At 36.6% G+C, this 14,731-nt stretch overlaps 2 protein-coding genes across 4 annotated transcripts in view; both read left to right on the plus strand.

Moving 5' to 3' along the window:
* LOC131531271 (zinc finger protein 239-like) overlaps nt 1-14,731 on the plus strand; it is a 267,824-nt gene that overhangs the window by 233,008 nt on the left and 20,085 nt on the right. The gene's annotated exons all lie outside the window — the stretch shown is intronic.
* LOC131531296 (gastrula zinc finger protein XlCGF7.1-like) lies at nt 12,059-14,240 on the plus strand. 2 transcript variants are annotated; one of them, XM_058761986.1, is made up of 2 exons: nt 12,059-12,212; nt 13,088-14,240. In XM_058761986.1, exon 2 carries the CDS (start codon nt 13,093-13,095, stop codon nt 13,567-13,569), a length of 477 nt encoding a protein of 158 aa, XP_058617969.1. In that variant the 5' UTR covers nt 12,059-12,212; nt 13,088-13,092; the 3' UTR covers nt 13,570-14,240. The 2 variants fall into 2 exon arrangements, with proteins under 2 accessions (XP_058617969.1, XP_058617968.1); XM_058761985.1 differs by lacking the exon at nt 12,059-12,212 and adding an exon at nt 12,219-12,420.

Raw genomic sequence — 14,731 nt, forward strand, 5'->3', positions numbered from 1 at the left:
TGAAACCCGCCCATAGAGGTACAATTTGGCCCAAAACTCTGACTACAAAATTGCTATGTGCTCCATTAAATACAGGTGCAATTTTAGGCATGGATCTTCTGAGACAAGTACATCTAACGTTAGACGTGTCCTCAGAATCCGCTAGCATAAAAATTTCCTCAGCACAAGTTTCTACCAATAATGCAATCCCTACTGAGTATGCTTTCTTACAGAATCATCTAATTTGGGCTAAAGACAAGGATGATTGTGGTTTGTTAACAGGTGTAGAACCAGTTAAATTGACGGAAATCCACCTCCGGTCACCAAACAATATCCGATTAATAAGGAAGCTATACAGGAATCAAACCTATTGTAGAAAAGTTGCTGAAGCAAGGAGTGCTAGTTAAAACCAACAGTCCATGTAATTCACCCATATGGCCCATCAAGAAATCAAATGGGACATGGAGACTTACAATAGACTACAGAGTAGCCAATAAACATATTGATAAAATCACCCCCCTAGTGGCAGATCCATCTACAATTTGTAATGGCTTACCATTAGATTGTAAGATTTTTTCAGTAATTGATATGTCTAATGGATTCTTTTCTGTACCGTTGCACTCTGACAGCCAGTCATGGTTAGCTTTCACAGTTGACTATGAACAATACCAGTGGACACGTCTGCCACAGGGATTTCAGAATTCGCCGACCATATACCATCAGGCTGTCAGACGTGATTTGTGTGACCCAGAATGTCCAGTCAAACAGTCCACTATGATTCAATATGTCGATGATATTATGCTTGCCTCAACAGACCACGAGGTACATCAAATTGAATTGACAGCATTGTTGGACTATTTGCATAAAAAAGGACACAAATGCAGCTTTCACAAAGCTCAAATTGCTAAAAAGCAAGTCACATTTCTGGGTCAAACAATTGGTGCAGGAAATAGATCCATTACACAGGATCGGCGGCTTCAGTCAAAGCCATACCTCCGCCTACTACCATTAAAACACTCCGCTCATTTTTAGGAACAGCAGGTTACTGTAGACCTTGGATTGAAGACTATGCCTCGATTGCAGCCTCTCTATGAGTTGTTGAAAGGCCATGGTAAAGATTCAGATACTGTTTGTATGGAAGAAATTCATCTCAAAGCTTTTAATGATTTGAAGAGAGCACTATGTCAAGCACCAGCATTAGGAATTGCCCAATCAGATAGACCCTTTGTGCTTTATGTCCATGAACACTTAGGCTTTATGACTGCATGTCTAATGCAAGATCATGGGGCAGCTTACGCCCAATTCATTACTATTCTGGTAAACTTGACATAGTCGCTCAAGGTATGGGCCCATGCCTCAGAGCAGTACAGGCAGTTCATCTAGCGCTTCAGGCTTCATCAGGAATGGTGTTAGGTCAGAATGTAAATGTAAAATGCCCTCACGCAGTGTCTGCACTAATGAATCAAGCAAAAGTCACTTCTGTCACCTCCTCCCGTTGGGGAAATTGGTTAGCAACTCTCACAGCCCGAACATTGTTATACAGCGTGCACCAGTCATGAACCCATCCTCATGTATGATGTCTGCAATGACTGAAGTTGTGTTAGAGGGTGAAGGTGAAATGACTCATGATTGTGTTACGCTTACATATGCAGCGACAAGTGAAATAGCAGAAACTCCCATAGAGAACGCAGAATTGGAGTTGTTTGTTGATGGTTCAGCTCAAGTTATTGAAGGTAACAGACGAGCAGGATATGCAGTAACTTCCACCACTGAAGTAGTTGCTTCAGGTCGACTTCAGATCATTTTTCAGCTCAAGCTGCAGAACTAGTAGCCTTAACAAGAGCATGCACGCTAGCTTCAGGATCAGCTGCAAATATCTACACAGATTCCAGATATGCTTTTGGGGTAATTCATGATTTTGGTGTTATTTGGCAAACCAGACAATTTCTAACTTCTGCTGGATCCCCCATTAAGCATGCTGGATTAGTGAAAGATTTAATGTTTGCCATGAAACTCCCAAAGAAATTAGCGGTGATCAAAGTGAAAGCACACCTCACAACTAATACTACGGAAGCTAAAGGTAATGCTCTTGCTGATGTAGCGGCTAAACAGGCTTGTTTCTATGCAACTGTACAAGTGTGTTCAGGTAGTACAGCACAGAAGACAATTCTACCTCCGGAATCAATCATTGATCTGTATAAAGACGTTCCTCTATATGAAGCATGGACATGGTTAGACAAAGGAGCCACTGTGGATTCATCCAGCTGCTGGACCAAAGGGGGAAAGTATGTTGCTCCCGAATCACTGTTGCCATATTTGGCTCAACAAATACACAATTTGGGTCACAGTGGTCCAGCAACGATGAATCACAGGTTCTCAAATCAATGGTGGAATCCAAAATTCAGAAACATAGCCACTGAAACAGTCAAGAGATGTGTAACATGTCAGAAAAATAATGAGGTACCAGCAGCCACCACACCAGCAGCACATACCCCAGCTCCACCAGGGCCATTTCGTCACCTGCAAGTTGATTACATATCATTGCCCCCTTGTAAAGGAAAAACTGACGTTTTGGTAGTAATAGACAAATTCTCAAGATGGGTAGAAGCTTATCCAACAGGGCGTGCTACAGCTGCACATACGGCTAAATGTCTTGTTACTGATTTCATTCCCAGACGGGATTACCAGATTGCATTGACTCAGATCAAGGTACCCACTTCACAGGACAAGTAGTCAAGGAAGTGTCTAGAATGTTGAAGATTAAGTGGAACCTTCACTGTCCCTATAGGCCACAAGCATCAGGACAGGTTGAACGATCAAACAGAACAATCAAAACCAGGCTAAGCAAAATGCATCAGGAAGGAGTACCATGGGTTGAAGCACTGCCCGCAGTACTGTGTAGTATGAGGCGTCACCTAACAGATCAGTAGGACTGAGCCCTCATGAAATTATTACTGGGCGTCCCATGCAGATGCCAGGTGTAATTGATCTTAGAAATGCTGATGTTCACATTGTTTCAGATGCCCTGATCGCTTACTGTGAAAACCTCACAAAGGCAGTACAGAGTGCCAGAGAGAGAGTTGAGTCGTGTTGGCAGACTCCACTAGAAGGTGGACACACTATCATCCCAGGTCAATGGGTCATGATAAAGTCGTTCAGAAACAAGCCATTAGAGCCTAAGTGGTACGGACCACATCAAGTGATGTTGATTACAGCAGCTGCAGTATTGTGTCAGGAAGGAAAACTTGGACTCATGTGTCACACTGTAAAGTTGTTCCTCCACCTACAGGGATAGGTTAGGACACATGGACCAGTGAGGAGCCGCAGGGAAGAACCGGATGCAACAGGCTTGGGGCCAACCCTGTGGTGAACACACCCTCATAGGCCTTCCCCATCCACTAGTCCACCCTCACCTCACTGTTCTTTAGGTGTCACAGGAATTAAGAAATAGGGAAAGAAGGAACAACAATAGCAGACGCAGATTGAACAGAGGATACAACCCTAATGTTTGTAGTCTTTAGAACAAATACTGCTGTCTTTTGTTTTCTTTCTTCCTCTGTGCAGATACCACTTGATGGCTGTTCCAAGACCCATGCGCACCGAACTCCTCACCTGCGTATGAAGCCACAACCTCTAAAAGACAACGAGACCCACTGCAGAGCCAACTGTCACGGAAGACAGAACAAAGAAAAAATACACAACGCAGAGTATCACATACGAGAACTTCAGTCATCCAGCAACATGATCAAGACATTCTTGATCTTTCAGCAAAATTACACCTGATGGCTGAAGATAATTCTTCATGGTTCGGAAACCTGTTAGTATCAAGCGTTTCATGCAACAAATGACTCACACCCATCACGAGAAATGACAGTTCCAACCAGAAAAGACCCGTAAGAACTTCACGGACCATAATTGCATGTTTTGTTTCTGTGTCAGCATGCAATTACAGACAATCAACACAGAACAAGTGCTATGTGCCTGTAATGATCACAAGTTACAAGAATAAACTTTTAAGTGTCTAAATTTGTATTTTGTGAGAGTTATTAGAACTCTCAAAGGGGGAATTGTGGGATTACAAATTTATTTAAATGTTTAATTTAGATTCCAATGTAATAGTGTACAAACTGAAGAAGTTATATACCTTGTATTTAGCATTTAAGGTGAAAAATGGTGACATGAGTCAGATCACTACATCAGATGCAAAGAGGTCCCTGCCAGTTCCTGTTCTCCTATTGTAAGTGAAATGAGCCAAATGAGCCAGACTCCAATCTTTTGTTCTGCAAATGGCTTTCGGAGCCCCCTGGCCCAGACATGAATCGTTAGACTGATTGGATTATCAATGCAATCGAGTGTTGTTGATTGGGTCTGTCTTTCTCATTTGCATGCTTTGTTTAAAGTTGTCACCCAGGTGCTTGGTCTCCATTCCTAAGCACTGCCCCCTAAAATGTAAAAAAAACTACAATGTATCACTGCTTTTTAGATTTTCGATGACTACAGCTACCGACAGCTTGTGTTCTCAATAAAAGAATCCTGCTGAAGATACAACCCGAAGTCTCCTGGTTTTCACTTCTGAGTTACCTAAACTTTAGAAGATATAGGTTTACAACACATGACAACACTAATGGGAAGTGTAAAATATTTAGGATTTTTTACATTTACATTTAGTCATTTAGCAGACACTTTTATCCAAAGCGACTTACAAATGAGGACAATGGAAGCAATCAAAATCAACAAAAGAGCAATGATATGCAAGTGCTATAACAAGTATCAGTTAGCTTAACACAGTACACGCAGCAAGGTTTTTCTTTTTCTTTTTTTTATTATATAATATAACAAGCTAGTGTTAGAGGACTTTTTTGCTTTTGTTAATTGTATAATAAATAAAAAGAAAACAGATAGAATACAAAAAGATTAGAAAAGCTACTGTTTGTTTGTTTTTTTTTGTTTTTTTTTAAGAATAGAATTAGAATAGAGAGTGCTAGAGTTAGAGGGTCAAATAAAGATGGAAGAGATGTGTTTTTAGCCGATTCTTGAAGAAGGACTCAGCTGCTCGGATTGAGTTCTTATGCTTATAAAATCAGGTGCAAGAGAGATTCAATTTAAAAAATAAAAAAAGATTGCAAGTGAAGTCTCTCGTGGAAGCGCAGGTGACTGAGGGTGCAAGTGCATGTCCGCAGAAAGCCTTTAAAAGTGCTCTATTGCAAGATAAATAGGCTACTATTATTTCTCAACTTTGATACAGAAAAACATCATTACAATAAAGACAGACACTAATGATGCCCATCTTTATCAACCACTTTAATTTGTCCATATTATAATCTAATTAATCTAATTAACATCTTACTGGTTTGCATGCAAAGAGAAGCAAACGATCATAAAACCTTCCAACATTCAATAACACTAATTATTACTCTAAAAATTAAACACGGCAGCTTTGAAAAAATAAAAAAATAAAAAATACACGAAATCGTTCATGTCTGCATGACTTTAGTTTACAGTAATGTTCCTTTCAACTAAATCAGTCTGTAGACGCCAGAACAGGCGCATAAAGTGTTTTATCCAAGGAAAACTATTTAGAAATAACCTCGTATGATGTTGATTAAACAAACTGAGTGAGGTGTCCCATATCTGTGTAAATAAGCGAAATATCTGAACTGATCAACTCACCTCAGAAGACACAACAAGCAGCGGACTGAATGAGGAATGAAAAATAGTCTTCTTTAGTTTTTCTTTTTGGTGCATAACAATATAAATCTATAGCGCCACCTACAGTACGATGCTGTTGTGCAGTCATGTTAGCTATTATCCTTAAACATGTCATACTTTATTAAACTCATATCCTAAGTACCCCAAATCCTTACCTTGCCCTTTTTATTTAAGAATGTTATTAATTCCTTTCTTTCTTCGTCATATTTTTTACAATCGTATATTACATGCTCTACTGTTTCTTTCTCCTCACAATACTCACATAAACCATTCTCATGTGCTCCAGTAACAGTGATGCATTCAGTCCTGTGTGTACAAGTCTCATCCTTGTTATGACTTGTTCCCTCCTGTTTCTACCACTAATGTTTAGTTTATTATTAACATTATTTTAATATTAAATAAATGCCTCCCCTTATTATCTGAATTCCATATTTCTTGCCATCCTTTTTCCTATTTTCCATAATTATAGTTTTGACTTCACCTTTACTTAAAGCAACATTAACATCTTCCTTTTTTAAAGCATCTTTTGCCAATTCATCAGCAGTTTCATTTCCCAATATGCCCACATGTGCTGGTACCCAGCAGAAACCGACTAATACACCTCTTCTTTGTATACGCCATAACATTTAACTAATAACAATTAATCTGTTACTTAATCCATGAATCATATAGAATGTTAATTAGTTGGTAATGTAGAACTATTTTATGCATTTTTATGAAACGAGGTACAGTCATCTATATTGAATCTACATTTTTCACTCAACACGGTTAAGACACAATTTCATCAATTTTTTCAAAAAACAAAGCGTTTCTTAAATGGCCACACCCAGGAAGTGACATCATCTGAACTCTTTCCAGTAGGAATGTAATGATATGAACATTTTGGCCGATACCCATATTTCTTTATATATGGAAGCCGATAACTTATATATTTGCAGATAAATCTAAATCCAAATCAAAATGCTAATGTAATTTTTTAAAAGCTTCATTACAAAAACAAAGGTTTACCATTAATCCCAAACACTTCAACATAAATCAAACATATCCAGTACAGTAGCCTAGTATCTACTGCCTTACAAAGAAATAGATGCGCTTTCCTTGTAACAATGCATGACATTAAACACAAACATGTTTGCAGATCGTTCATCCCTGCTTTCTAGAGTATGATGTGAAAATAATCTCAATCCATGTTCACTGCTTTCTTCAAACGCTGTTACCAAAGTAAGAAAAATAACTTTACACTATAAATTTATCTAAAAGTATAACTTTTTATGCTAAATCTGTTTAGCATAAAATTGTTTTAATTTGTACCCTGCACATATAAAGTGTCCCTTATATTATGTATTGGTTTAACTGTTTTTTCACAACTTCACAAAGTTTTTTTCTACCACAAACGCTAAATCTGATGAACTGCTTAAAGCTTTACCTACATTCTTAATGTTCTTCAGACCCATTAATGAAGGATCAAAAATAATCAACCAGAATTGAGATTTTTCAAGATTTAGTTAACACGTGTGGTATTTTTTCAAATAAAAACAAATAAAAATAAAACATAAGTGCAGTTGTGGCTGCTGTATGTCAAATGACGTGCCCGACCCCAGCCTCCACTGTTTGTTCTTCAGTGTGTTTCATTCTGCAGGGTTCTGGATCTCTCATGTTCTCTCTGTCCTTCAATAAACTCTGTCTCTGCAGATTTCACTTCTTCCTGATGCTCTGATGCTCATCTTCACTTGTATGCGGAAATGAATAAAAATCAATAAATCCATTTGTATGTTTTAGTTTTGTGTTTTATATGAAACAATGTTTATCACACATTCATTAAATAAGTGCTATTATATACTTATCTTGTATATCTTGTAAAGCCGCAATAACTGATTGTAGTTTCGCAATGATATTACGCAGCGACTGAAAGTAGACCCCAGCTGCATAATATCATTGCGCCTGCTGCACCTACGGTACGGCAGCAAAGTTCCTTGATTATTACTCTGGAATGAGAGTATAGTTCCTAGCCATATCGGCCTAGAAAATCTCAACTTTTCATTTTCCGTCAGTCTTAGTACACGATGTAACTTCAGAAGAGTCAAGTTTTAAATAGGAAAATTATCAAAACTCTTTGATCATTTTTGAGCGAGATGCTAATGGTCTAATCCAATTCAATGATCTATGCTAAGCTAAGCTAAAAGTGCTCCCGCCTAACCCGGAGATCGGCTGAATGGATTCAAAAACGGTAAAACTCAACTGTTTAACTCTAGGCGAGTTGTAAAATGAGCCTATTTTCAAAAAAAAGTGGAGTGTTCCTTTAAGTATATGTTGTTTGAAGTATTGTACTTTGCTCCATTTTAAAACACATTAATTACAAACAAAACACACCTACAGTGCCGTGAAGTATAGTAGATTAGACTAGTGCTCGTGTGCATTTACAGTGCGTTCTTTCACTGCGTGATTCAATCTGTTAAAATATATTTAGATTCTAGAATGATCACAAAATGTATATATTTATATAATTTCATATAGTAAAACAATATCACACAAAGAGTGCCGTTTTTCTCCAAAAATCAGCATGATTACATATAGATTTTTTACAACAGTTGAATAAACAATAAGTTAATTAAGAGACACAATATTGCCTGTTTTTGCTCTATTTCGACAACAAAAATAAATCCAAACACAGCCACCACAGCACAGTTTTGCGTCTCTGAGCAACATGACAGTGTTTCGTTCCTGAATGAATCAACCGTTCATGATTTGGTTCAATTGCAATGACTCACTTATTAACAGTGACTTGTATCTTGATTTTTTTTTTTTTATATATAATTTCAAATGAGTATTCAACATTTTATGTCTTCTATATCAAAACATTATTTCTGCATTTGTAACTGCAGGTTAAATGCATTCATCTCCTGCATTAAACAGTGTGTAAATACATCTAAATGCCACTTCAGATGCACCTTCTGTGTTTCCTCTGCATTGCAAAGATGAATTTAGTTGATAATGATTTAATTTGCCTGGTAACAGCCCAAATGTTTTATTATTCTAAATAACTGATTCCTTTTTATAGGCCTCCAGGGATGTCAAACTCAGTTCCTGGAGGGCTGCAGCTCTGCAGAGTTTAGTTCCAGCGCTGCTCCAACACACATACCATGTAGTTTTCAAATAAGCCTAAATGATTAGATTAGCTGGATCAGATGTGTTTAATTAGGGTTATATCTAAACTGTGCAGGGCTGTGGCCCTCCAGGAACTAAGTTTGACACCCTTGGCCTATCCCAGTTTTGCCTTCCTCCGCTGTTAAAGTAAATTTTAAACAAGCTACTTTTTACTTTTACTTGAGTAGATTTTTAGACTGGTACTTTTACAAATTTCATTAATGTAATGGTACTTTTACTTGAGTAGAATATTTTCGTACTCTTTCCACATTTGAACAGCAATAAAATGAGCTTAATGTGGCAATTAACAGATCTGAAGTCATCAGCATAATGAATGAGGTGAAAACAGGATCTATTGACATGAAATAAAGAGGATTTTCAGCAGCTGATAATATTGATGAGCCTCAGACTATAAACACTCATTAAACAAGCCATTCAGGATCAGCAGCAGATCATCTCACTTTATTCTGATATTTTGCTGGTAGAAACTGATTGTTTGAGTCACAATATATGCTGAAATCCTAGGAAATCGTTCTAATATGACAATTACTTCTCAAGTGATACAGAAGAAATACTAATATAAAGACACTGACGCCTTTATTTATTTATTTGCCCATATGAATCTAAATATAATTCGACTACATTCACAACAAGATAACAGTACCCTCTTACCGTTTTGTATATGAAGAGAAACAAGACCTTCTTGTGTTAGCAGGCACACAAATAGCACTGAGCCCGATAAAAACTATTCAGACTCCGTAAAACGTTGATTAAACAAACTATGTAACGTGTATTTTACAATTACATGAAAAAGCGTGAACTGCTCACCTCAGAAACTCCACACTGAAGGGACATTCTAAAACGCTTAACGTGAAAAATGCTTAACGTGGTTTAACGTGCCTAAACATCGAGCAGGAAACACAAATTTCTGTCATACCTTACTTGTAATAAACACTAACTACTGTCAAAAGAACGAGCGGTAACACTTTATTTCGATAGTCCACTTTAGACATTGTACTAACAGTAAGTAACTTTGCAACTGCATGTCAACTAGCAGTCATTAGAGTATTAGTAGACTGTCTGCTTAATATCTTCTAACACTTTATTTTGATGGGTCCACAACATACAACATACTGACTATGAGAAACTTTGCAAGTGTATGTCAACTTATTCTACTAACCCTAAACCTACCCTACTGAGAGTTAGTAGACATGTAGTTGCAAATTAATGAGAATTAGTTGACATGCACTTGACATGTAGTTACAAAGTTGCTTAAAGTTAGTAGAATGTCTAAAGTGGACTATCGAAATAAAGTGTAACCGAACGAGCCCTTAATCCACAGATAAAGTGAATAATTTCACGTTAGCGTTTTCTCCCCCATAGAAGTCCATTATAAGGAAACAGCGTGATATTATTCACTTTATACAATGAATAAGAGCTCTTTTTTGACAGCAGAAAGTGTTTATTATAAGTACAATTTGACAGAAATTTGTTTTTCCCCGGTCGTTGTTAAAATGCGTTAAACCACGTTAAGCGTTTTTCAAGTTAAGCGTTTTAGAATGACCCACACTGAAGCAAGCGCGAATGATGACGTCACCACGGCGAGGCGAACCAACGGTAGATGATCAAAACTGCGCCAAATTCTGTTTAAAAATATCTATAAAACAAATAGTGTTTGGTAGGTTTAGTGTGTGTGCTGTTGTGCACGACGAGAAAAATAATTTTTACGTGTTTCTCTGTCATCTCATCGGTATAGACGAGGAAAATATTTTTTATGTGGCTCTACTACATCACCCAGACTCATGATGGAGGCCTAAAAGTGTGTGTCCAGGCCTGTTCGCGACGTTTCGGATTCTCTGATCCTTCTTCAGGCGAGATCTGGACACAAAATGGCTGGAATACTCTACAGCAGCCATATATATACTGTTTCTAAGTGGGCGTGTTCCCCCACACACACATCAAATCACCCAATATCACATCTGTTGCGTTTCAAAAATAAACAAGTCGTTTTAAATTAATTTTTTACTGTTTTTAATATTTTTACATCCCCAGAAAATATTCCTGGGGTCCCCGGTCACCAAAGAAAGGCCCAGAGCTGCAGGCGCTGGCTTGGTTAGGGGATAAAAAATCCAGTCATTGGGCCGAAGCCCCCTGACGGTTGTGCTCGGGCCATGGACATCAACTGGCCACCAATCTTCAGCTTGTTATTGATTCATAAACATTTAGGGGACGTTACCGATTTTTTCAGATGAGGGAGATTATGGTGACTCCTATGTTTATTAGTACATCCCAAAACACAACACTTGCAAAGCCTCTTTGGTGCTGACATTGTATATAACTCCAGTAATTGCGGACCGCAGCTTCTCACTCAGGGCTGTGTTTATGCTAATAGGGCAGAGAGCGTCACACATGGGCGGGACTTTTTCCCCTCTGTGAAGTGAACAGAGGGAGAATCTGAAACAGTTCGTTTGGAGAGACTGTTCATTATTTATTGGTTTTATAAAAAAAATGAGTTGGTGGATTTTTAACATTATAGGCTGGTTGTTTTCACACACTGCGGCCACACAAGTGTGTTCAAACACCTTATAAAAGTGATTTTTGCATAATAGGTCCCCTTTAATACTTGAAGCAAATATAAAGTAAAAGTGGAAGCGAATGAGACAGATCTCTCTCTTTATTGACTAACAAGATAGCAAAGCATCTCAACATGTAAAAAACAGCAGTGAAGATGAAATGAAAAATAAATCAGCCTCTTTTTCAGTTTAATGAACAAGAACTTCTACAAATATGCATAAGAAGAACATTTTGAACCCTTGATTTCTACTGTATGGACAACAATTTCTTGAATTTCTCAAATTATGTTCCACAGAAGAAAGAAATTCATACAGGTTTGGAATGACATGATGTTGAGTAAATGATGACAATTTTCATTTTTGGGTGAATCTCCCTTTAAGAACTTTATTATTTGTAAATAATAAACACCTAATTTATATACAGTCATGGCCAAAAATATCAGCACCCTTCGTAAATATGATCAAAGAAGGCTGTGAAAATTAATCTGTTGTTAATCCTTTTAATCTTTTATATAAAACATTCACAAAAATCTAACCTTTCATTGGATAATAAGAATTTAAAATGGGGGAAAATATCATTATGAAATAAATGTTTAAATGCCCAAAGGCAATCATAATATTATGATTATATTATGATTGCCTTTGGGTCTTTCCATATGTTTTTCCAACATATGGTCTTTCCATATGTTTTTATGATAATATTATGATTGTCTTTGGGTCTTTCCATATGTTTGGATCTACGGTTGGTTTCGCCTCGCGGTGATGACGTCATCAGTCGCGCGCGCGCTTCAGTGTGGAGTTTCTGAGGTAAACAGTTCAGCTATTTCACTTAATTGTAAAATACACTTTACACCGTTTGTTTGAGCAGTATTTTTACAGAATCGTAACTGAATTATTTTCATCAGGTTTGGTGCTATGTGTGTGTCTGCAAACACTTATATTTAAAGAGTTTTATTATTTAAATTGATTGTCAGCGTCAATTGACAATTGTCTGTTTCTCTTCGCATAGAAAACGGTAAGTTGTAGGGAAATACTTTGATGTTATGAATGTAAATACAATTCGAACTACAGATTAATATCATATGTTTGATAAAAATGGGTTTCTACAGCAAATATTCAGCATAAAGTGAGCTGATCTGCTGCTGATCCTGAATGGCTTGTTTAATGAGTGTTTATAGTCTGAGGTTCATCAATATTATCAGCTGCTGAAAATCCTCTTTATTTCATGTCAATAGATCCTGTTTTCACCTCATTCATTATGCTGATGACTTCAGATCTGTTAATTGCTGCATTAAGCTCATTTGATTGCTGTTAAGACAAGAAAACAACACGATCAGCTTTTGTGACATTACAAGATATAACTTAAGTATCACAATAGCATCCATTCATTAATCTCTGATAAACCACATTTCATATAAAAACTAAACTAAAACATTTAAAAACAAATTAAGTTAAAATCAATTCATTGATGGTTCATTTGTACCTTGCAAATTTGTAAAATTATATTTCTATTTGTGTTTATTCTTTCACTTTTTAAATTCTTACATTGTTTATATTTGGTGTCTTTTAATTGTATGTGTTTTTCCCCTGTATTTCTGTGCCTGTATATTAATGAGAGAAAAGATAATAGATGAATTTATATGATTTATTAATATTGTTACCATTTTTAACTTTAATTTCAGACCTAATGAAGGAGAAACAACAGCATGTCAAAACTGGAGAAAAAACTCGCTCAGAGACTGAAAGAGTTTCTTTACTGAAAAGAAGAGACAGGAAAAGTTTCACCTGCACTCAGTGTGGAAAGAGTTTGTCAAGCAAGAAGAGTCTCAATGTTCACATGAGGATCCACACTGGAGAGAAACCGTTCACATGTGATCAGTGCGGGATGAGTTTCACACAATCATCAAACCTTCAGAGACACATGAGCATCCACACTGGAGAGAAACTACATGAATGTGATCAATGTGGAAAAACATTTTTGAGGGCTTCAAACCTGAAGGATCACCTGAAAGTTCATTCAGAGGAGAAACCACATTCATGTTCTTTCTGTAGAAAGAGTTTTTCACAGCTGCAGAATTTAAAAAGACATCAGAAGATACACACTGGTGTGAAAAATTATATGTGCTTTGAGTGTGAGAAGACTTTTATTACAGCAAAGAATTAAAACAGCACCAGATGATCCACACTGGAGAGAAACCTTATCACTGCATGCGGGAAGAGTTTCAGTCATTCATCTAATCTACGGAGTCATAAAATAAACAATCACAATAAGTAGTTTATCTTCAGGTCCACTGCTTTCAATGTTACACCACATCTCTTCCATATTAATCTGTCATAAGAAACATCATCTAAATGAGTCACAGTGAATAAAGTTCATCTTCAAGACCAGCAGATATCTGTGAGATTCAGATCAACTCGAAGAGAGAGTTCCTCCCCTAAGAACAATATCTAAAGTTTTATTCTTATACAATTTTGGTCTATAATAAATTATATTATTATGCTTTATTACAAGTTTAATTTTATATTCAAAATGTTCTTCTAATGCATATTTGTAAAAGGTTTTACAGGTTCACAATGTTCTTGTTCATTAAGCTGAAAAAGAGGCTGATCTATTTTTAATTTCATCTTCACTGTTGTTTTTAAAACATAGTAATTCTTCCTCTTATGGTGTGTTTTACAAAATGCAGGTGTAAGATATTCTGTCATGTAGGTTTGCATCTGATCCATCTTCACTTTTATTCACTTGAGATGCTTTATATCTTGTTAGTCAATAACTAACTGAGACTGATTTACTTTATATTTGCTTCAAGTATTAAACTTTTATTGTCCACTTTTGTTGATTGCTGATTTTTCTTGCGTCATGAATTAATAATTTAATAATTTTAGTTACAGACTATCTGTCTACATCAGTAACTGTTTTAACATTATTTTTCGTTGATACGTTGTTTAATAATATTTTGTAGTTTGCAGAATTTGGTGTGTTTTTGATCATCATTGGCTTCAGTGTGAGGTTCTGAGGTGAGCGGTTCACACTGTTTCACGGAGGCCTGATTGTAAAATACACCTTTCTTATTTTGTTTAATCAACATTTTTACTGTGTCATTTCTGAATAGTTTTATCGGTCTCGGTGCTATTTGTGTGCCTGCTAACATTTATAGCTATCTAAAGCAGAAACTATTTTGTTGTTATGGATGTTGTTATTAGAAAAATGAAGTACATTTAGATTCATGTGGACAAATCACAACGTGCGATAAAGATAGCTGAAGATAGTTGTCCATGTCTTTATATTAGTGTTTTTTTATGTATCACTTTAAAATTATTTTTCA

Source organism: Onychostoma macrolepis, chromosome 22 (assembly GCF_012432095.1).
Source record: "Onychostoma macrolepis isolate SWU-2019 chromosome 22, ASM1243209v1, whole genome shotgun sequence".
NCBI classification, from domain to species: Eukaryota; Metazoa; Chordata; class Actinopteri; order Cypriniformes; family Cyprinidae; genus Onychostoma; species Onychostoma macrolepis.